This window comes from Chroicocephalus ridibundus, chromosome 9 (genome assembly GCF_963924245.1).
Source record: "Chroicocephalus ridibundus chromosome 9, bChrRid1.1, whole genome shotgun sequence".
Classification (NCBI taxonomy): Eukaryota; Metazoa; Chordata; class Aves; order Charadriiformes; family Laridae; genus Chroicocephalus; species Chroicocephalus ridibundus.
Genome location: NC_086292.1, coordinates 48,537,838 through 48,562,899, shown reverse-complemented (window position 1 = coordinate 48,562,899; position 25,062 = coordinate 48,537,838). Strand labels below are relative to the sequence as shown.

General features: G+C 41.7%; 1 protein-coding gene across 3 annotated transcripts in view; it reads right to left on the bottom strand.

Annotated features, from left to right (window-relative positions):
- MAP2K5 (mitogen-activated protein kinase kinase 5) overlaps positions 1–25,062 on the bottom strand; it is a 141,509-nt gene that overhangs the window by 51,046 nt on the left and 65,401 nt on the right. For 2 of the 3 annotated variants that reach the window (XM_063346221.1, XM_063346223.1), the window contains 4 exons: positions 19,758–19,831; positions 18,778–18,828; positions 15,185–15,256; positions 2,190–2,219 (listed from right to left, as the gene is read on the bottom strand). In XM_063346221.1, the coding sequence (XP_063202291.1) occupies positions 2,190–2,219; positions 15,185–15,256; positions 18,778–18,828; positions 19,758–19,831 (227 nt within the window). The remainder of the gene's footprint in view (positions 1–2,189; positions 2,220–15,184; positions 15,257–18,777; positions 18,829–19,757; positions 19,832–25,062) is intronic. The other variant, XM_063346222.1, reaches the window with a different exon arrangement.

Sequence of the window (25,062 nt, the reverse complement as noted above, 5' to 3'; positions counted from 1 at the left end):
AAATCATCCTTTAGTCTTACAGGCATATTGCAGGAGTCCTGAATTTCCACCCTACAACGATTCCCCCTATAAATCTTATTCATTTAAACTGAGTTTACACACACCATTTGTCTGTGTCTTAAAAATAGAGAAAAAGGAAAAAAAAAATTTTTTTTTTTTCCTCAGCTACAGCTGGAGACAAACATTCATTTGCAGGAAATTTCAAGCATTCTCAAACACGTATTCGTAACTTTCCCTTTTCCGAGAGAAGTAACTTCAAGTTACGTAGGGACAAATTCTGCCAACGCACATACGGTCAGCTTCCGTCGTTTGAAGCAGCCCACTGAAGTGAGGAGGATTTACTCCAGTGCGCGACCGCAGAAGCAGGCCCTTACGTAGGGAGATAAAGAGATATTCAGACATTAAAAAAAAACCAACCCTACTAATTATTCCCCTCATCAGAGTGGGTTTCTACGGGTTCTTGTGACCAGCTGTGTAAGTACGTGTCTAAAATACATATTCTTCACATAAAAATCCTTACGAAAAGCAGTTGCTTGAAAAGCTTAATAGCTACATTTTAAAGTTTCACCTCCTCAACTGTTTTACATTAAAAAATATATACAATTTCATGGACTACTGACTTGCCAAATATTCTTTTACAAACCCGATCCGTTTTTTAATTAGAATAGCAAAAAGCATCTTAAACTAGCAATCATCTTTTGCTCCCAATTCTGAAAACAAATTTTTGTCTCGAATCATACGTAACGTACGCGCTCGAACTTCTTTCCCCAAGCTCCGACACTTCCGCGAACGGAGGGTTATCTTAAATCGTACCCTGTGTCACTTTGATTTAGTGTTATAATACAGCATCTACAACGAACATCAACACGCTCAACGAGCACAAGTGAGTTCGCCAACGTCTGGAGGACACTTCAACACAAGAGCTTCTTTTCCAGTCCTCTCTCAAAGGAGAAGGTACATTTTAAAATACGGATAAAACATGCAGAGTATGTTCTGCTAACCCAGCTACAGCTCTTTCAGTCAGTAAACATTTTCCACAGGAGGTGAGAAAGTGAAAAATCAGTATATTTCGACATACGCAAAATCTTTGCAAGTCCATAAAAGTGTCAGGAGAATTTGCTTAAAACAGCTTATAAAAATGGGAGAGAGAATGAGTCCCAGCCTATTATTCAATAACCATGTTTGTGAGGCATCTGCATAATCTAACCATGCATAAATTAGTATGTGTATTACAACAGTTATTTGCATAATAATAGCAAGTTAATAGATGCTTAAAGAGCACAGACCAACACCACCTTTAAATCAGACATGCCTCCAGGCACTCTGATCTGTACAGACCAAGATGCAGAAAACACTGTTCATAAAACATATGAAAACAGAAAAACCACATTCAAATAATTCATTTTAGTCCCTGGACACTTCCCTTTTTCCCCTCTCCCGGAAAAAAAATAATTTGAGGAACTACGGAATAGTTTGTTACCATGAGTTCTAACATCCATCTTGCAGTAAGTATTTAGAGTAATCATCAAACCTATTTCTGGATTGGTTGTTTTGTTCAGATTTTTTCGAGCATACCGACCAAGTAAGATATTACGTGGTAACGCGGGGCTCAGCGCTGGCCTAGCCACCGCCACCGCGGACGGAAACAGTCTTACCACCAACTTCAACGAAACTGAGTTCAGTCAGTGGAAAGTTAGAAAACGCCAGCTTCTAAATAAAATACTAACGTTAGGTCCTCTTAAAAGGGAGAATCCAGAGCTCCCTTAAGTATTTCATTCACATTATATCTTTGATTTGAGAAGATTTGAGACCATTGTACCATTATTCAAAATCGAAATTCAAAATGAAAATATGAAAAAGGAGCAGACACACCTTCCTGCTTCAAAAGCACTGTTGTACATACTGGATTATTTTTTAACCTCACAACAAAACAATCATTATCATCATCATAATTTTCACTGTTTCCAGGGAAAGAAAATCTAGAGTGTGGAGAAGAGAAAAAGAGAGAGGGGGGGGAAAAAAAAATAAAAATCAATAGAGACTTCTAAATGACTCCTTCAAGATACCACTTTTCAATTTAACAGGACAGATTTATTTGTATGTGGCTCAAATGTTCACAATTGCTCTCTGCACCTTCATACATAGGAATGAATGTCACAGTGGCAAACAGCAGTAATGAACAATCTTACCTGAGGATATGGAAACCTCCCAAGAGCAAGCTGGGAAAGGAAATAATATTTGTCTAGTTATATAGATTTGCATGGAGGGCACATTTTCTTAAAGAGAGAAAAGTACTCAACTCTTACTATCGTATAAATTGGAAAATGTCAGCAAAAGTAGTTCTGAAAACACACAAAGAGCTGTATTTAGAATGGAGTTATTCACAACAATTACCCCTTGTTCTGCGTTTCTGAATATTTTTGTATTTCTCAAGCTCTTTTGTCTGTACCGCTCGGTAACACCGTTTGATGCCCAAGTTCCTCAGGACTCTCTAAATTAAACCAGTTCAGCCTCAATAGCGAGGCCAACGACACTGACCTTTACTGATAATTATCTGCAACGAACAGGTATTGTAGAGCACGCAGTGAACTCCCAAAGTCCTTCCTTAACTGGCTCAGAGTAAAATCTGGGTTATAGAGCTGAGATTTGTTTCCTTATCGGTGTCAAACCCAGCTAGGAACCTGTGAGTGGGGCATCTGGAGAGAGATCATTGCAAAATGACACTTCATCTTCTTCAGATCTGTTTTCAATTGCTCGCGATATCAAACGGATTTGTTTTTCCATGATGTTTTGTAAGTCAATTGATGTGTTAATGGGGTGTCTGCTAGTATCAGTATTAAACCCGACAATGACATCACTGTTGCCACAATGCCATAGCTAATAAATATGCCATGATAAATTCTTCACACAAGACTTTAGGTTTTCCCATTTGGTATCTGAACCTTGGAAACAATTTCATCAAAATACAACTAGTTTAAGTTATTTTGTCTACTATTCAGTGAAGGACACGGGTTTTCAGAATTGACACAGCTTCTCTACACTCTGGTTAACCTTCGCGAACCCTCCCCTTGGCAACCTTCAGAAGGAGGTCTACCAGAAAGGTTATGGATGCACTATCATCATGGATTCGTCTGCGTGATAGACTAGGTATGGTCACCTCAGACTGAGCGACGGCACCAATGCTGAAGGTCTAAGCCACCGTGTCAGGTACTGCAAAGGCTAAACCACATGTCAGCACTGGGTGAAAGCTGTTTCACGGCACGTGTATTGCCACTGATATTTGAGCTCCTCAGTGCCGCGGCTACTTGACCTAGCCAGATTGCAGCTGAGGCTACGTGCTAACCTACGGTGAAATTTCAGCCTGGCTGGCAGCACAAAACTCTCCTAAGTATGAACAATAAGACATGGACAGAGCTGTAGCAAGGAGAAGTTGTGGCTGCCCCATCCCTGGAGGGGTTCAAGGCCAGGCTGGACGGGGCTTGGAGCAACCTGGGCTGGTGGGAGGTGTCGCTGCCCAGGGCAGGGGGCTGGAACTAGATGATCTTTAAGGTCTCTTCTAACTTGAACCATTCTATGATTCTGTGATTCTATAAGGTGGGGAACTGATGGGGCAAAGACCAGCAGACATACTCCAGCCTCAGTAGTTCAGAAAAAAGGTCATGAGAAGGTAGTAAGAAACAGCTGACAGCATGAGTGGAAGCAACCAGGAATCAGCGGAGACGGTGCCCTTTCTGCAATTCTAGCTGCCATCCACACCTAGTATCGTACTCGCCATTTGGCTGTGAACCTTCACAAATAGGGTAAACTTTCCTCAGATCCTCAGAGGAAAGACATGACAAAAGCAGAGCAGGTCCTGAAGCGTTTGTGTAAGAGAGGCATGCAAGAGAAACCCAAAGAGAGGAAACAATTATTTTGGTGACTAGTCTTAAAAGCAGTTTTTCCCTTAGCGAGACAGTATTTGTCCTGAAAATTTACAGATGTAGCAAATGGGTTCTAAAGGGCTACTCTGTTTGTACGCAATCTCTGAACGCTTACTGCACAGGCACGTCACAACTGCAGGAACTGCAGAGCTACATCTCCATGCATCGCTCTGAAAAATCACCCCTGTCCTCCCTAAATATCTCATCAATGGGAGTTTGCCTAATGACTGAGGAGGCGCCTTTACGGTCTGCTGTATCAGTGTGGTGTTGACCAAGGATCCCCACTAGCAGTAACATAACAAAGCAGAGCACAGTCTTCCTCAGACATTTCTATCGCATCACTCAACTCTCTGGAAGACTTCCATTTGTGGATAGTTGTGTTTGCTTGGTCTGTAAGACGAACACTTACAAAATGTAGAGGAAACCAGGCTTATAAGAGACACTGGAATAGGGAACAACAAGAAGAAGACAAGACAAGTAAGGTCTCCTCAGGTTCTCCAAAGTGATACAATTTAAGCTGGCTTTCTCCTCTTGGTTTCTTCTGTGCTTTGCCTTCCAGGTTTGCCTTTAAGACTCAACTCTTTGGGGTGAATTCTGCCTTTCAGTTTTGTCTCTAGTGCAGTGCTGAGCACAGTGCAACAAACCAACCTGAGCTAAGCAGGCTTGATCACCATCCTTTCTATCACTTGTGTCTGGTTCACAGCTTCTCCCAGCTCCGTGTGTCACTCCAGTCACTCTCTGATGCCAGGCTTTGAAATACACTGCTAAAGAGTTAAGCAAAAACTCTACGTTTTCTGTTATGCTCAGTCTTAAGGACCAGGAGCTACTAAACCATACCCTTTTTCATCTTCTCTCCTTTCGGTAGGACCATCTTCCAAGAAGCTGCTCCAGTTCCTAAGAGGCACTGCTGCTGTGATAGCCTACAAATGCCTAGAAATGCACCTATTATTGCCAAACACTTTTCCATGAATGGAAGTAGAAGAAATCCTGATCTTTCCAATGACTACTGACTTAAGAATAGTCATTACAATAGCTACAGTCCTGTAGGAATGTAATATTCATCTCACTGTAGAACAAGAAGATAAATATGGCTATATGCACAGGGCATCCTTCTGCAGATCTTATTTAAGCAGAAGAAGGATTGCCTCGATGATGACTTCAGACTAAGTATTTCCATTCTCACTGACGGTTCCTCTCCCTGACCACCACGGGCCTCAGCAGGGGCTCCAAAGGCAGCAGAATAATCGGGAAAAGACCAGTTTTCTGCTGGACATAAGTACAGGGTATATAAATGAGCTTTGAAGAATCTGAAATACATCAGGAACAAGTTCTTTGGAGATAGTTAAAAAAAAATAAGTGTTTCTCGGTGAAGCTGCTCTTTGACTGAGAACTACAAAGCAATACAGCCGCGGAAAGATCATGTGCCAGTTCCGCATCCCCCTGAACCATCACTCGATTCATCTAGTCAGAGTTGTTTCCTCCCTCCAAGATTGTCAAGGTATTATAAATTAAGAAACTTACCAAAGAGTATGTAATCTTCCCTGAAATAGCCTGCAGATATGTCACTGTACTAAATGTGTTTCAGATTTAATGAAGCTTTAATGTCCTTTTTAATTTTGCCTGTTTCTATATCACCAGGGGTCGAGCAAGGCAATCAGCACTCAAGAGGGTGGTTTGGTTTAAAACTAGGAAAAACTCATTTGCTTATGAGTTGCACTGTATTTTCTTAATTAAATTTACTAAGTAAAATGGTTTAAGTTCAGCCAACCAATGACCTCTGTATGTAGATTTAGATTTATAAATAGCGTCACAGTTAAAGTAAAGAAAAAAAACCCCAAAAAACAAACAGATTAGAGCTGCACTAAAGGGATGTTCATACTCGCTACCATCCGTCTCAAGGAAGTCATATAGACACGCAGCACAAGCCCAACGCAGGATACAAAAAAACCGTAAACCACCAAACTAACGCACTATCAAAAACTTATCTCCTCTGCATTTACACGATGAAACTCAGGAACTTGCAATTTCATTTTTAAGGCATTGTAACAAAAATAGAGTATTTCCATTCACACTAGTTAGGTTCAGGAACTGACTGGTATTTTACGTAGCTCTGGATATTAAGGAGGGGAGAAGGGAATGCTTAACCTTCAAGGAGCTGGTTCTCATTTCCCTATGGATACTTTCCCACCACACAAGAACTGTAAAAACCATCATTTTAAAAAGGCCCAGTGAATTACACTGCCAGCATGGTATGGAAATAAATGAGAATCAGACCATATCAGCAAGAAGTGTGTCAGAATAGCACTTTCCTACACCATTTCACTTTAGAGCAACCACGTGTCTGTGTGGGGTTTTTTTTGGGGGGGTGGTGGTGTGTGTGGTTTGTTTGGTTTTTTTTTAAACTGTTACTTTCTTAGACATAGAAGTAGCCCATCCGAGCACCTCAAACGTTCATCTTATGGTGTTCAGTGAGGTTGTGCCCTGAAAAATGAAGTGCACTTCCAAGTGAAAGTACCTGAGAGGAGCCTTCTCCCAGGCGCGGACAGCGGTGCAGGTGGATGCACGGGGTGCAGCATCAGATTTTAAGCCAGTACTTGATAAACTGAGAAATAATCCCAGATTAGTAACTAACAGGCAGAGGCACAGTGTGCACGGATGCTGATTTTTATCAATCTATACCTAAAAAGACATTAGGGAAAGCGGAAAGAACATGAGGCAGCCAATTTCGGTAGAGGGAGGTACCTAAACCCTCTGTGCGGGAAAGCAGCTCTAACCTGTGCTCAGATACATACGTTTCACGTGCGGATAAGCGACCACAAAATTAAAATGACTTGTTGAAAATAATGTAATTAAGAATTTGGGAACTGAAAATGGAAATCCAGAAATCCTCACTAACAAACTGCCTTCTCTACATGGCTCTTTACGTGCCTGCCTGTATATCGGTAATAAGAATTACAATAGCGACTCGGTCCGTATCCTCTTCAGAAAGTGGCTGAGGGAAGGAAGTTCAAAACATATTTTTAGGACACTCAGGCAATAAAGTCTCCCACTTAGATTATTGTCTATGTTGTTTTTTAATTTACAGTTATACTGAAAAGCATGGGATGTTTTTATTCTTAATTTAGACACATTCCATGTTTCTCAGCATAACTGCAAATTGAAAATAAGCACTTACAATATCGCTAGTGATCTAGCTGAAGGAGGACTTTATCGTCTGAAATGTTCTAAAATTTGTTCTTAATTACCTTGTGCACATTTTACACAATTAAATTTCCATCTAAGGATTTTGCATTTAGATTGTGCACTGCAGTTAAACCCCCATTTTATGGAAAAGCAGCCGCCACTTCGGAATATTCAGACACAGGAAACTTTAAAAATCAGACTTAACTACTGGATAACATAAAATTCCCCAGGTGAAATTTCATTCCAAGACCAATTTATACATTCCTAGATAGATGGCTTAAAATCACCTGAAACTCTGCAGGGTACGGACCTTAATAAATATTAAATACCTCAAAAACTACTCTAAGATTTTTCTTTCCTTCTAATATCAGTTTCACTGTCCTCTTATTGCACAGTTAAAAAAAAAAATCCAAAAGGATATAACAGCAATTTACCAGCGTTAAAGTGCTTCTGAGGTTAAACTGACAACAAAGAAGAACAGAAACACAAAGCATCTTGAAGTAGGGTTTCAATTAAATGTGCAGGATTTAGTAATGCAGGACGAAAAAAGAGTTACAAATTAATTTAATCTTCTGCCTATAGTTTGCAGCTGCACTCCAAAGTGTCTGGGGCTTAAGAACAAAGCCTTGAAAGGCCTCAGAGTGAGGAAAGCTTCAATTTTTAATGTATAACGCCATTAGCTGATAACTTGTGGAATCTGCGACCCCTGCGGAGGGGCATAAGCGCGGGTAACAGAGACTGATGAAGTGACATATTTGTTCATGTCTAGGACTATGAGGAAGAAGGTTATTACTAATACCGTCAGGCCCAACAGAAATATGCCCTAATAACCTTTGGGACATTCCTTGGCTTGAGCAGATGAGTTCGAGATCTCTCTACATAAAATATATTAAAAATCAAAGCCTAATTCACCTTAATTAAAGATAATTAGTTTCACTTTGACTTCTTTTAAATATGAACTACAGTAAATGCACTGCAAACTAAAGACTGCAGACAATCATGATTAAATTGCACATTTCCTTCTCACCACAAATCCCTCATATTACCAGGCTTTTACCGCTACGTCTTCAAAGGTGTTGCTCAGAATAGCGGCGCCTTTTCTAAAGGGAAAAAGGTGGGATGCCGGCCTTTCAGGGCCAATCTATGGAAATTGGCAGGTGCAAAATTCACACAAATGGTCCATAAAGATTAATGAGACTACTTGTTTGAGCAGAGAGGCTTCCTGCTTATTTGTTTGCTGGATTTAGATTCAATCTAAAGCAAAAAAAAAAAAAAAAAAAAAGTGAAATTTGGTTGTGCTGGTGGAAATGCAGCTCAGCTTCAGCTTTTCTCCACCTCCACGGGCATGAGAGACTTCATCTGCTATTCCAAACCACTTAAATAACAGGGAAAGGCAGGCTCCACTGACAAACGTTTCTAAATTTTCGACTTTTTAGAAGTGGAAACAGCTATACTACACAGTATGAGAAGAGGGAACATTAATCTGTATTACATAATCCTATATATTATGAATACACCAGAGCTGATGTTATATCCCTTAATTGTCCACTCATCTATCTACTCAGGTAGAGAAGTCTATTATTTATTTCGCTGCCGCGCAGGCTGCCCACAGTGGCCTAAGAGCAATTGCTGAGAAACATGATACATTGAGGTCTCAACCCGCGCAAACTGTACCTAAACTTACACTTTATTGCAGCTTAGTTCACAATCTTCACCTAATATAGGGTTACATCCCAGTGCAGCAAGCGGATAAATCATCCTGGAATATTACTCTGGCTAAGTTTAGCTGCGAGTGGAGCATATGTGCTTCCGAGTCACTGAAGCAAAGGCCCATAAAATACACTAATTACTGGAAGTTATGGTCACTGAGTGATTGATAGCACTCTGCGAGGCAACTTCCCCCTTTTCAGCTCTTCTGACGGGCCTCCCCCACCACACAGCAATTATTAATTCATGACCCAACCCTCAGGCACTGGTACCTTTACTTCTAATTCCACTACCGCAAAGATCACAATGTGGCTGGACACTGTCTGTCTTCATCCCGGTGCCCGCTGAAGATGGGGGACAAGGAAACGGAGCTAAGGGCCGCTGCTCGGGGAAATTGCTCGAAATAGCTCAAGGGGAAAAAAAAAAAAAAATAAAAATCTAGGCCAGCTTTTTCCTCGGAACAAGTTTCTGAAACGCATCATTCTGTAGAGAAGGATTAAAACTACATAAATAAACTACATAAATACTCTACAAAAAGAACAATTCAAGTTATTGAGCAAAATTCTGTTACAGCCACTCTCAATGGCCGAGGGAAGCGTGAAAGGATTTGTCCATGCAAATCGCAAACATCGCACTAAGTACAGCCCTTAAAAACCAGAGTAACAGGGTGAGGCTCATTACAAAAAAGCCACTTTTTATTTCTTTGCTTTCCTAAAGCCTAAACGAAAGATGTCTGTTCACTAAATAATCACACCTATGCAATTATCAGTGGTCCAAGCTGCGAGGCCCAAGGGCTCATGTCTGCTCCCAGCCATACTTCACGGAACCAGAAAAAGGACAGAAATGAAACGTTTTCTCCATAAACTTGGTTCCTCTCAGGCAGGGTCTGGCCAAGGGCCAGGGCCACAGAAACCAGTGCTGCCCGAGGCCCCGCTGCCAGCAGAGAGAAGGCATCAGCCCACAGAGATGGCAATCCAGCACTTTCAGAAGCACTTGGGTTTTCTCTAATATTAATATTATTTAGAGTGATTTGCAGGGACAAACCTGCACAAACCCATCATATCCAAGCATTCCTTGTTATTAGATGGCTGGGCACAGAAGTGAAAAGTGAATCTTGGTTTTGTTTTTTTTTTTAATTAGTCTAGAAAAGGTTGGAATTCAGTAAGAAAGAAAAAAAAAAAAAAAAAAGAGTAATTTAAGACACATCCTATTGTATCTACTGAAACGTACCCAGATACAGCTAATGCATTAATTTAAGAACTTGTTGAATTCTCAGCCTAGGAACGGGGAAATGTTTGCTTAATGACGACCTCACGTCTTCTGCTACGAGCCATTCTCCATGGCTCTACCGGCATCAGCAGCACCACCATGGCAAGGCCTTTCCCAGTCTCTCCTGTTTAAATGCACAAAATAAAATTCTGCTCATTCCAAGTGCACAAAAAGCAAGGACAAGTCCAGTAAGAACTGTCACTTGATCGGAGGCACCTCACTTCAGCCAAGTATTCTGATACAATATCAAGACTTCTGCTCTGCATGGAGATTAAATGCTAATTTTCACTTCCCTTTTAAGCTTGACCCTTGCCATCTTCTAATGGGCTATTTTAATTAATATTCCTCCTGCCTCTACCCAGTGTAGCTTTCGACACTGCAGGTCACTGCACGGTCCGTGTCTGCTTCCAGCAGTCACAGAGACATTCACTGTTGCCCTTTCTACCAAACCTTCACAACGTCTCCAGTGCCACCAGAGGAACTACACTGTACCACCAAGCCTCAGGGCTGAGATTTGCCCCCCGCCAATCTACCTACTATTGTTTAGGTAAGGGTGTAAAATTGATAAAAGACCAACCATAATGTCCACACAGAAGTGAAATCCTGCAGAAGATGAAATCGTGGTCTGCAGGACCTCCTGCAGATCAGCTCACAGTCTTGATCTTGAACCTATAGCACTTCAAAGCTGATGATATGTGACTGATCATGCAGACTCCTTAGAAAAAATTCCTCTGAAACCCCCCCTCCTTGACCAGATTACATATACATGGGTCTTTACATCAGTTTTATGCAGTTAAACATCTTAAAGATTGAAGTGCTTTAAAAGAACCACCTGAAAGTAGATCTTCTCTTGTAGCACCCTCTTTGAATGTGTTTCTCTTCTTTGCCTTCATGGTCTGAGTGAGCTCTTCTTGCATCTTGGTCTGTGCTCAGTCTAAAACTGCCTAATGCTGACATTGCATGCAATCAGTGTTAACCCCGCTCAGAAATACGTATGTGTGCCTGAAATACACGATGCAAGGCATGTTTGTTGGATATATCCTGGTGTTCCTATATGTGGGAATGCACACAACTGCTGAAAATCTGTCATGTGGCTGCTTGGAATATTGCTTAAAACAGCATCTTAACACAAATGTCACAAACAACTAGCAACCCTTGAAAGCTCCTGCTTTCAGATACAGATAACAGAGAACTCCTGTGACCGAAGACTTAAAATTCTCATTTTGGGAGTTTTAAGAACTTGTTTCTAACATCGAAACTGATATGCAAACTCATTTTCCCTGAAGGAGAGAATCTTTGCAAGAAAAGTTAATTTCAAAAGGAGGCCTGAAACACAGGGAAGTAGCTGTTTTTCTCAGCAGAAGACAGTGAAAAGCAGAGCCCAGGATGTGATAAAAAAGGAGGTGCAAAAACGTACCATTAGTCAGGCACACGAGCTCATATTCTACTTCCAAAACGTACTTGCTTTGTGGCATAAGCAAATCCCTTTCATTTCCTGCACTTCAATATAATACCAGTTCTATCCGTAGATGAAACGAGCCCTGGATCTTCTGGCAAAGATCTGCGAGCCTCAGCGAACAACTCAGATCACAACTCTGTTCCCTGGCCAAAACTCCCTTCTCCCTCCTCACCTACCATCTCTCCTCATGACATGTAGGAAACCCTGGTCCTCAGTATTGTCTCGAGAGCACGCCAGCGCGCTGAGATGGTAAAACCCAGGAGGAAACCGAGACGCGATCCCCTGTGGAAGCAGGAGGCCCTGAGAACACACCAGCCCTACAGAGTGCCACCAAAGCTCTTCGTCTCTCTGACAGCAGCCTCTCATCCCCGCAGAAGGGACGAGCAGCGTACCTACTCCTCGAACGTCTCCACACAAAGGCACCACTGGACAAGCACGCTGCTATCAAAAACCCAACAGGATGTATTTTCTCCCACTTTGGATGCTTTAAAGTTCACTTTCAGGTAGCAGCCATGCAAGGCAGGATCGGAGTCACGCTGGAGAGTAACAAGAAATATTAAGCAATCTAATTTATCCTCCTGTGCAGGGCACGGCTCTTGGAGGGAGACTGCATCGGTTACGGAGCGCACACAGCTCTCGGACTCAGCCCAGTCAGCCTGGAGTGTGTTTTATGACTGAGTTACAAACCCTTGAAAAAAAACAGCTTTTATAATGAAAATGCTGACGCAGTCTTCAGTGTAGTGACAGCAATGTCATTGGTTTAAATTGAACTTGCTTTGTCAACCCAAGAGCACTTAAATAAAACATCTAAAAACCTCAGGAAAACACACAAACTATTTGTGATGAAACACTTTTAAACAGTTTTACAGATTATGTATTAAATTTATTCACTTCAAAAAACGCTGAAGAAATACGAACTCCAAAAAAATTAAAGACTAATAATAATAAAAAAAGCCAGCAGCATTTCTTTTTCTTTTTTTTAAATTTCTTTTTGGCAGAGGGAAGACCGCGCACCCTCAGACACCTCTTACTTCAAAAGGAAGAAGAACACTCACCATCTCTCCAAACTTACGTGGGACCCACATCTAATGCTTTTCACACTCTGCTAGCAAGTTTTTTGGGGCAGTTTGCCCAGCCTTCAAAAGCAAACCGCTCAGTTTCCCATTACCCCTAGCTTTGCAGCAGAGAAATTCAAGACATTTTAAAGGCTCAGAAGAACATTAAAGAAAATGAGGAGATTTACTTGGCTGCTATTTTATATTATCATAGGTCAGAACAGCCCTTGCGAACTTGGTCCCACATGCCATTTATTTTAAATCAACGCGCTCTAACTGTGCTAGCCTGAGTATTACACTATTCGGTGGAGATGATTTTAAAATCCTACGGCAAATGTTAACTTCCCTTTTTAACAGTTCCATCAACAAGAGCCTGGGTGTCTCCACTACCAATCCCCACGTCAATACAGTGTTACTTTAATGACAGTGACCTTGTGTGGCTCTCTGAGCATCTTCTTCACCTTTTCTGAGACATTTTTCTAAGCCACTGTCCTTGCTTTCATCATTTAACACATCACTCAAAGCACTTCAATAAAACAGCGATCACGTTGAGGAGAGGTCTCGGAGGACCAGATGACATACCAATTAACAAAGCGCGCAGAACCAAATTGTTTTTTGTACATCTGGTTCAGAAGACATTTGTGGAAAGTGAGAGAGGGGAAAAAAAAAAAAAGTTGAGGAGGCTTAAAAGAGGAGAGCAAATGCGAATTTAAAGGCGTTTTCCTAACGTTGGCTAATACAATGCGAAATTTATCCTTCAAATCAAATCCACGCCCAGCCAGGTTACCTACTAGTAATCCCAAACTAAATTCCAGACATCTTGGTCTACACGGTGAATCATCATATTGCTGCTGCACGTTGAAATACATCTTTTGTTCAGCAAAGGAAAGGGTAAATGCTTCTCTATAGGACTTCTGCATTTATATCACTCTGGTCCACCGTGAATTGGGAAGAACATCACAGTCAAGTCTTAATGTAATACAATCTTGTTTTAGCCCTTTGTTGGCTAGATTCATTTACAGGGTGAGTACATTTGGTATCTCTCCCAAAACTGTGAGGGCTCTCCAGCATCTCAAACCATTGAAATTTGCAGTAAAACAAATTAAGAGAACTGCATCCCCTGTGCCACATAAAAGTATGTCATTATTGTGATTCAGAGTTAGCTTCAGTCAGCCTCTGGAAAAGATTTACAAGATCTGAATGCAATGATTCACCATTAAGTATTTTCATGTTGGTTAGAACTGATTTGGCAAGGTATTTATTGTTTGAAAACATAACAATAGTCTCAGCTAACTTTCAGGCTACAAATGATGAAAATTTGCCTAGATGCAGAGGGCCAGCACCACAACTACTTCACTTTCAGCTAATCTTCTGCTTAAAACAACAGTTGCAATTCACCAAAAGGTACATTCAGCTTCACTTTAACGATACTATATCGTACCAGAAGAGAAGGGAAGGGCACCTATATTTTTTGGTTAATCTCATCATGCCTTCATCAGGCTGTGCAAGAAAGATGATCAAGTCATCGATGGTTTGAATTAACTGTTCTTATAGGAAAAAAACCAACTGCTCCAAGCAGGGGGAATTTCTTTCATGGGACTGTCTTTGAATCGAGGAAGTCTCTTGAGAGCTTATTGCTCCATCTGTCAAGGTTTCTGACGGGAGCTCACTTGTTTGCGGCCAGCTCAGGCCAGTGTGAAAAAGGCTACGTGAACATACGCTTCCACCACCGCCAGACCAGGGCTACCTGTCCCTTCTCCCAGACCAGACCAAGACAACCTCATTTTACTGGTCAAGATACTACCGTTAACACAGGCGTTTCTACTCAACTTACACACTCTAGGTTATCTTTCCGATAAACAATCATCCGTTTTTATAAAGTCATTGAAATTAACGTTCCTTAAAACACCTGATGAGCCCTAAGCTGAAAAAAACCAACCTTTTTCCCGAATCAAACCTGACCTTGTCCTGACCTGTCCTGCAGAAAGCGCGGGTTCTCCAGAAGGACTGTATTTACCACCACATTCTCTTTGAACCGCTTCATTTTAATGAGACTTTCTCCTGCTTGAAACTATGTTTATGAGAAACCTTTCTAACGCCCTAGCGAACACTTAAATCCAAAGACTCTGTTTAATCACACCGGGAGAGACGCAAACCGTCCTGCAAATATTTCTGCAAAGATTGTGCGAGGCCATTAACCAGCTCAAACCTTGAATCTACACAATGCCATTTCAACCCTAATAACAGCCCGCTCTATCCTGGCCTCTGAAGGTGCAATACAGAAATATCGTCATCTTCAGTCCCAGAGGTGCGGAAAGGATGCCGAGGCCTCCATGGACCAGGCCCTACTTCTTACTCTCACTGGAGTTTTATTCGAGGGTTTTAAGACTGTCAGGTGGTTTGTACAGAGGCTCTTTAACCAAACTGAACGCAGTAAGAACAAACCCATTCTAAATACAGCCAACAAATTTAGCAATCGTTAAAAGCATGCATATATCAAAGAGTAGACAAAGACTCCGTTAAAATATTTTGCCGTTAGATTTCATTTGATTCTTGCAACGTGCACATGAAAACGACGGATATTTGCATACCTCCATGAAGGAAATCCCTAGACTCCAAACGTCCGAATGAATTCCATACTGTTCTCCTGAAATCCGCTCAGGCTGCAAGGAGACAGAAAGAAACATCGTGAGCCTAGCAAACAAACCTAGCAAACAAAACCCAAAAAAGCTTGCCCAGGGCAAACAAAGCAACTGAGAAAATGCAAAGAAGCTTAAAGCTCACCAGCTAACCTGGCAGAGAGCAAATCCGCTCTTCAAACGTGACTCACTCATTTCTTTTTGCCTCTTCTGCAAGAGCAAAGGTCTCGGTTACGCTCAGCCTTGTGGCCACGCATTGCCACGCGCCTTGAAAAGCTGGCCTTGGCATTTGTGTTTGGGCTGTTGTAGCCAACAAAAAAAGCCGATGGCTTGCACGTGCGCAGCGAAGCGCGAGGTCAAGCTGTGCGAGTCCAGTGGTTCACGCATCTACCGCGACTCCCAGGCACGGCAGCAAAACCCACTCCTAATGTTGAGTCAAGGGGTTGGGGAGGAGCCATGGCTTAAAAAGCAAAGTTATCGAAGCAAAAAGAATCAATGAAGTCACATGCCAGCAATTTTATTTGACATAGTTTTTAATTTCATTTTTGACCTATAGAAAAAAAGACTTCACTCAAAACTATTAATAGCAAGTTTAATGCCTCATGAAATAGAATGCTGTAAAATATACCTGCTAGTTTTTACTTGAAAGCTACAGTTTCAGCATTTCCAAGGTCAAGTACAGCATGAAATGTAACAATAAAAGGCTCCATGAGACTTCTCTCCCCACTGTGCCGTTAATGCACCTGTCTAGCCCAACCACCTACGAAGCACTGGCTGTATTTTTAGTCTTTAATAATCCAGAGACCTTTTTTAGAAAACAAACTCCCAAATTAGCGCCAGCCCAATGTGTTTTCGGCTGTTTACTCTGCACTGCTAATCCCAGGTCAAGTGCTTTTATCGCAGCATGAATGTTAAGTAAAAACCAGAGTGCTGCCCACGTTATCTTTGAGGATAGCCGTCCACAAGTGCCATAACCTAAAAAACCACCCCAGAATGTAACTGGAACAGAATCTTTTTGACTGAGCCTCATTTATTTTGAGCTGAACACTGACCCAAAAATCTTACTTGTTTTTTTTTTTAAAGTGCGTTAAGGCAAGTCTTCATTAAGTGTAGTTAGCCTAAATCAGCATATCTTAGAAATGTTTGCAACAGCGTCACGTAGGGATACGATTTTTAAGCATCCTTTTATACTGACAAAGATCTTCATAAAGATGAGGATCTCCGATGAGACCCTGGCCTTTCCGCAGCCCCCAGATCAGATTCGTGATTCAAACTGAGCAATAGTAAATTGTTTACTCTTTCGTTACAACAGCTCAGGGTTTAAACAGCAACCTCACATTTCGAAATTATAAACTCTTAGAAAACAGCGGCAAGCAAAGCATTTGAACATTGAAACAAAAAGCCTACTCGCATGAAATAAAGAGTATGGAAAAGCAGATGAAAACAACACATGCATAAAGTAAAGTGTGCTACGCAGAGACCATCCTTAAGGATGCACAGCTCAAAAATGCTTTCTCTTAAAAATTTCTCCAACTGGTTACTTTTTTCATCCAAAATTTTGTTATATATATAGTGGTAATAAAATGATTTTACAGAAAATGTATTTCCGTTGGAAATTTTAGTTTCTCAATTAAAAAAAAAAAAAAAGCTTTTTTTCTTGTTTACTTTAAACAGAAACCTCAATTTTTTTTAATGTTTTCAAATTCACTCCCAGTCTGCCAACAGGCAGGCAAAGCAAAGCTTATGACCTGCGTCATTTTTTGATGACTAGACTATAAATTTGATGACAACAATGACTCATTCAGAAAGCAAAATAATTTTAACACATGAAATCAGATCAGATATGATTTAACTTAAACTTCTCTTTTTCAATTAATAGATGAACGTATCACATTCATCCATAAACAACAAGAAAAAGAAAGTAATTTACTTAATGTACAACTGGGAAAGAAAACAGTAATCTTGATTTGTACACTAAAAGCATAATACAATCCAATTCTCAAACCTGCTTAAAACCACTCTAAGAGTAACAGCTGAGTTGGAAAAGTTGATTAATTTGAAGCTGTTTTTTTGTCCGATTTGCAATATTCCAGTTCTTTCAGCACATGGAGGCATAGAAATCAGCAGGCTTACTAGCAAATGTGGTAATACACAAGACCCTATTTTTCTCCCTTTTCTTTTTTTTTTTTTTTTAAAAAAAAACATTTTTCTGCACGCAATATTCTGATGACACAGGATAGCCCAAGTCTTTCTAGGATGGTGACACGAGTGTTTCAGGAGCCCCGTAATGAGAATACCTTGACTAGAAAAGCACTTAGCAAATAAATGGACACCCTGGCCTGCCTTCTTCTTGCAAGAAACTAAGAAAAAATACCTGAAAGCGATTAAAGGTCATGGATTTCTCTCTCCTCTTTTCTGAGGTTTGAAAAATGTAAGTATCAACCACTTTGTATTGTCTGACACTTTTTTTTTTTTAAAAAAAAAGCTGAATACTTTTTTTTTTTCCTCATTAATATGACGACATAAGTAGTTTGCTAAAAGAATTCTAAAGGCCAAAAATAAAAGACAACAGTTAATATACTGCTCTGAAATGAAACATTTAGGTTTTCACATCTGTTAAATGGAGAACTAAAATTAATCAACTTGATCTAATGGAAAATACATGCTAACTTTTGTAGTTTACTTTCAGAGCAGCTCTCGCCACCACATTCATCCCAAAGGCACGGACACCCCCTGCCAAGTGTCAGGGCAGGCAGAACTGCTACACCCAAACCTCCCACCCTCGCCGACAGCAGCGGCGCTCCTCCAAACGACACATCTTCAGGAACGTGTTACTCTGATTTAAAAGCGATGGGGATTTATGGTTTAATGCACAGAAAAAGGAGAAAAGTAGTCTCACCATTACAAGCACTCCGACGAAAATTTAAATATAAGTGAAACGTACTGATGACTTGACATGCATGCTATTAGCGTTACACAACATGCAATTTAATGCCCTAATATTTTGAGCCCAATATTTTTAGCTTCAAATTTACACGGCCGCTTCTCATGGGAAACGCCCCCACAGGTGGCGAGGCATCACCACGTCCATGAGCCGTCTGCACGTGTCCAAATGCTCTGCTAAACTGCAGGCTGGGAATTCCCAAAGCGCAGACAGTATCGGACTGTCAGCGGTCGGCAAAGAGCCACAGGCTATCAGTGGAAAACTGGGTTTTTTAACGTTGAACTGGCTCTCTTCTTTGTTCCCAGTTGTCACAATGCACTAAAGGCAACTAAAAATACACAAAAGAAACACTTTTCCAGTATTACTCTTCCCTATCAGCAAGAAGCGCAGTGGGCACAGAGCTGGTGGGTGAGCACGGAGCGGGTCCGTGAGACAGCAAAGGGGAGTTGTTTTGGGGCACACGCAATTCAGACACGGCTTATGCCGGGGACAGGGAGAGATGAAGTTTGAGAATTGATTTAGAATATACGCTGCATTACACGGAACAAGACTGTGAACGAATACTTCTATTTAAATGTTATTCCTGCATAAATCCACTTACCGCCATATAAGCATTTGTTCCAACATACGTCTTGGCTATAGAATTCACCAGCTATCAGACAAAACAGTCTGTTAGAACAATATAAAGATAATGTGGAAATAAAATGGGCAATTATTCCTCATTTAACCTACAATCATCATTCCCATAAATCAACTAAAAATTATGTAAAAGGGAACAAATTTATCTGCAAAGGCATTAAAAATGATTAAATCTCTCTTTTGTTCGGAATGAGAGTTCCAATTTAAACAAGCACTGCATTACAGTTTATGGCAGATAACCTTAAACAATTCTGTTAAACAGGATGCTTATCGCTTTAGTACCCCAAACTAGTCTGATATAAAAAGTCAATTTGAAGTAGGATTGAGCGCACTCATTTTTCAGTCAGCTGGCTCAAGACGTGAATAAAGCCACATTCATCACTTGAATGCAACGAGCACTAAATACGCTGGAGGGACAACAGACTCTGACAACTTATAATACGAGGCTGACCTTCTCTTTGGTCCTCGTGTTTGGCTGAGAGTAAAGGTGCTGAAATTCAAATCAACATCACAGCAAGCTCATGGGTCACTATCAGAGAAGTCCTCCAGGGAGGCCCAAAATGGAAATTAATTAAAATTTGTGCTGCACATTGTAAAAGCCCACCACTATTGTTACTCCCAATATTAATTTTTATTGTGGGCCAGTTGGGCTCCCCAGACACATCTCTCGTTCTGCCCTCCCTTTTGTCTGGCCAAAACGCTTTCATATCAAAGCTGCATATCAATGAAGATTGCTATTCGTAAGTAGTAATTACAATATCAGCAGTTTTTACTGTCATTAAACAATGAACAATCATATTCAGATGAAGAAAAGTCGCCCCGAGATTAAAAATGAATAGGGCTGTCCCAGCAGAGGGGCGGGAGCTGTGGGGCTGGCTGTCTGGCAGCCAGGTGATTTTGACGTTAGAAGGAGAGGGGGCAGAGATCTACAGGGGGAATTACCTGCGTGCTAACCCCGAAGTCACACAGCTTCACCTGGCCCCGCGTGTTCACCAGCATATTAGACGGCTTCACATCTGTTGAGGGAACAAAACTCTATGATCTATATTATCCCAGATACGCATCGCATGTACAGACATCGCTGTGAATATCGGCACGACAGATTTTAATAGGAAATATTTCAAAGATTTATTTCAAATGCAACCTCTGGTTTGTACCAGTTTGCAGCACACGTGACATTATTTCCGCACCTCTCAAATACTAATAATCCATGTCATTAAACCTGCAGGTGACACCAGTCTGGGAGGGACAGCAAGTGCACTGGAGGATAGGACCTAGAATTCAAAGTGGTCTTGACAAACTGGAAAAATCACATTTAAATATATGACGAAATTCAATAGGGACAAACAGAAGCACTGCATTTAGGCAGAGATTAATCAACTGCATAAATATAGGATTAAACTGCCTGCAGTGCAGGCTGGAGTAGGTCTGCAAGAAGAGATGTGTAGATTACGGCACGAAGTGGAAATGACAGAGCGGGAACCACTCAGTGCACAATTCAGGAACAAGCCGAAAGCGATGGTGCGAAGAGCGAAGGCTGTTTGAGTACGGGGGGATAGATAGCCGGCTGACCTCTTCAGGTCCATCCCAGCCCTGCGACTTCGTATTCTCAACGCTGCAATTAACCCTGCCTCCCCCTTCTCTAACAGCCCTCGCTTAATTCCACCTAGTGACAAAAGCAGCATTTAATATTCTATAAAAATTGCAAACACAAAGTATCCCACGCAAACACCTGCGGAGAGGAACACAGGCAAAGCACAAACCCACAAGCACGTTCGAGCCTCCTTCGCCCCAGGAAGGTGCACGGTGCAGCTTTGCCCTCGTGCACACCATTTTTCAAAGCCACTGGCTTCCACCTCCATGGCTTCTACGGCATGAAACGGCTCCCATCGCACGGCTTGAGAGCTTTTGGAGGTTAACTGCCAGCAACGCCTTAAACTGATCACTAATCCCGCTCCAGCAAATAAAACATCAATGTACATCGTAAAGCCAGGTTGTCGGTGTAAAGATCTTACTGCTGACCCCCTCTGATGCCAAAAGAAGTCGGTATACTTCTCTTGCGTGCCGTAAAATCGACGCACAATAAACTGCTGAGCATCCAGCCTGACTGTAGTGCCGGAAACACCGAGCATCTTTCTGTTCCAGGAATGCCAGTCGGAAAGCATAATGTGCTGGCTTAAACTTGGGAAGATTAGAGACACAGTGGCTTTGCCTAATCGCTGCTTTCTTCTGTCAAAATGGATTAAAAGCAATAGCTTGTCTCTCTGCCTTCTTTAAAAGTGAACACTAGTTGGGTGCAGATGGATGAAACCCAACAAGAAAAGAACCTAATTTTGTTTATCATTAAGTTTGCCTTTGTTTAGCAGATGTTTTCTGGTACCACAGTAGCTTGCTTAATTTGTCTCTGTAATGTAGAAATGTATAACCTCAATTAACAAGCTGATTAAATGCTTTCCTATAATTGAGCTAAAAATCCAGTTTAAAAAAGGGGAGCATTCAATATTACGTTGTATAGCTTAAGTGGATCTGTATGTTTTAAGTTAGGTATCAATACTGCCAATACATTTTGCAATTTCCCCCCAAAGCCAAACGAAAAACCAGCCACGAGCGTCTCCATCACGTTTCAGCACCGACAGACCCCGTTTGCGCATCGCGATCTCCATTTCATCTCCAGGAACTCAATCCGCGTGCTGCATTTTTGAGGGACTTTCACCTATTCGCCTGCCTCAGGTGAGGCGACAACACGCCACTACAGAGCAATCCACGCAGTCACAAGATTTCCCATATAATTCCCAACCACATTTTAGGAATGTGTTTTCTAACCAAAACTTCAGGGAAACCCAAATATTTGCTTATGGCGACCTGCGAAGCCGCAGGCTCCTCTCCAGCGTCGAGTGACTTTGCTAAATCTAACGCACCGTGCGGAGTCCATCAGCAGGCTCTACCCCGAATCCCAAGAACGGTCAGTTCCACAGTAATCCTGTTTAACCTTCTTTCTAAAAATATGGCAGCCAATAGAGCCACCTCGTTACCAGGCTCGCGCTCAATTGTAACGAACTAAAGAGCAGAGGCAATTACACACAGAGAAAACACTGCCGTCGTGCAGCACGAACCCAGTTGTTTACAATACTAATACTTTTAAAAGAAAACTGCAGCATAACAAGAGGCTCTTCCTTTTAATTCCAAAGAATGTCACAAGTATAATTAACAACCAAACAGACAAGAAAAACATTTTGGTGCAGTACAGCTGGAAACAGGTTTGTGGGATCAAGACTGGATCAACTGCATCATTTTTTTAACAATGCAAGAATCCCGTCACTCTGAGCGGAATGAAGGGTCTGGGAAGGCAGAAGGAAGCTCTAAGCGTGAAACGCTACGACCTCACGGAAACCTCAGGCACCATGCACGTAGCCAAATTTTCTTTCTGTAAGGACTCAACCACGTACAAGTCATGAGCTCAGAGGACGAGGCAGGGTGGTCTCCAGCTGAAGGGCACTTGGAGAAGGGCAACGGAGCTGGTGCGGGGCCTGGAGCACAAGTCCTGTGAGGAGCGGCTGAGGGAGCTGGGGGTGTTCAGCCTGGAGAAAAGGGGGCTGAGGGGAGACCTTCTCGCTCTCTACAGCTCCCTGAAAGGAGGGGGTAGCCAGGGGGGGTCGGGCTCTTCTCCCAAGGAACAGGCCACGGGACAAGAGGGAACGGCTTCAAGTTGTGCCAGGGGAGGTTTAGGATGGATATTAGGAAAAATTTCTGCACTGAAAGGGTTGTCAAGCCTTGGAACTGCCTGTCCAGGGCAGTGGTGGAGTCGCCATCCCTGGAGGGATTTAAAACACAGGCAGACGTAGTTCTTAGATGTATGGTTTAGTGATGGGTTTTGTCAGAGTTGGGCTGAAGGTTGGACTTGAAGATTTGAAAGGTCCCTTCGAACCCTGGCAGTTCTATGATTCTAAGGGCAGCCCACAAGTCCTTGTTGCCTTACACAACCCACCAGAGGAAACCACCACACCACATCTATGCCCTGTCCCACCAGGGCTGCCCAGCTCCCACCAAGGAGCCAAGGTTCTACCCAGCCATCGCCGTGTGTCGCTGGGGATCTGCAGACCCCATCTCCCCTTCCCTGCTCCCGCGTCGGATGTGATGCTAAGTCGATATAATCAAAAAAAGACATCTGTCATTCATTAAGCGTTACTTGATCCTGAAATCCTTCAACAAACAAAACTTAAATAAATAAATAAAATAAAATCCTAAAAGAAAAAAAGCAATTAGCCCATCAGCCCATTAAGAGAAGCTTATACAGGTTGGGGACTCTACCGAGCAAGCTGCAGCCAAACAGGCACTGCTAAGAAGAAACGCTATCTGTCCGTGCAGCGGGATTTAGCTAGCACTGCAAATGGGGGAATTTAAGCAAATATTTGCTATGCATTCCGATGGTCGCATTGGTTTCCCTCAAGAAAAAAGGAATTGACAATCCTAGACAAAAATGTCACTTCACCAAATATCTCACATTGAAAGCTGGGGAGAAAAATCACCCAATCAGTAAATTAGCCTTTTTGTTTCATAAACCGCTTCAGTTAATGGGTTAAACATTTTTTGTTTTTGGAAAACAAATGTGCATAAATAATGTTCTGCACCATCTGCTTGTGATTAATATTACTGTTTAGAAGTGAAAGAATTTAAACAAGAGCCAAAAGGGGTCATTATGCTCCCATTACCAGTGCTTGCTTAATACAAATGATTTCTATGAAGCATCATTATAGAGGATGAACAAGTCCTTTTTCTGATATATCTGCCTAAGTCCTCTCACCTCTCTGCAGATAAATGGGACCTCCAAGCTCTTACTTACCAGTAAACAGAACTGTCAGAGGTTCAGCTTTTTGAACACCAAGCATTTCAGTCATCTTGTTTTATTGAAAAGCAAACAGATTAATGACTGTGGGAAAGAAACACCAGATTTTTAAAAGCTGTCTCTTGACTTCTTCTGTCTTTTAAAAATATAAAACCGCAAGGCGCCAGGTTCAAGGGAGACAAGAGATACGAACGCACAATTTTAGCTGCAGACGGCTCACAGAACGTTACTGCGAACAAAGTGAAGCTGCTGGAAGAATGAAAATATTTTCTCGCCATAATGACCTCATCAGCACGCTTTTCGCAGAGGCCAGGATTATTCTTTTCAAATAAACCGAAGTGGTCCACGAATGTGCACGTGTGTGTTCAGCTACACACACGGACACACGGAGGTATGTATGTACACGTGTACACACACGCCCCGGTGTTTTCGTCTGTGCTTCATTAAATGTGGCACTAAGTCGCTTCAGTTCTCACAAAGCTAGCAAAGCAGGGGGAAATATCCAAATGCACATCTTTGGTGAAATCCTCCGCAAACGACAGTCCTGCTGAGACAACGGGAACGCTCACCCTCCATATTGCACCAGCGCCTGTCCCTACCAACCAGCACTCCTCCGCTCAGGTTAGCTTACGCCAAAACAAAGGAAGATTTGAATATCTTCCTATGGGAATGTTTCGGGAAGAAAGAGATGGTCTGGAGTGATGCACAAACCTCCCTTCTGCCATAGACAGACACACAACCATTGGACAGTCCAGGAAGATCTCCAGATCATCGACTCTGCACAACCTCGCACATCACAAACCAGAAAACACTTCCAAAACTCCGATCCAAATTTAAAACCTAGTCAAAAACCAATGTCCCCAAACCACACAACATACACTGGCCCCCGGTACACGGTCAGGCGTACAAATACAGCTCAGTACAATTAAACACAAGCGGGTAACATTTATTTCATACATTGCTTTTAATAAGGAGGTGTGAACAGAGAAAAAAAATACCAGATAAAATGCACACGGTCTATACTTATTCTTGAACTTAACAGATTTTGGTTTGTCTTTATACAAACTTTGACTTTGTACATGATTAGACTTGTTTAATTGCTAATTCTGTTTTAAATCTAAGTTAATTTCTCATTACCCTTCCATTTCTACTTCTTATCCTCTGGGGAAAAGAGCACACTTATCATTGGGACATTCTCACATCTTCCAAAGAAGTGGTGTAGGTGTTAATCTTATGTTTATGTTTGATGTGGGTGTGATGACTATGACTACAGCTTTGGGTTTATTAATATGCATGGCTATCACCTCATTAGTTGCAAGGTTTGTTTTGAAGTTAAGCTGTAATATTTGCTGAAATGTCTGATCTGGAATAAAAGACTGGCTCATTGTTTGTTTCCTTTGCTTT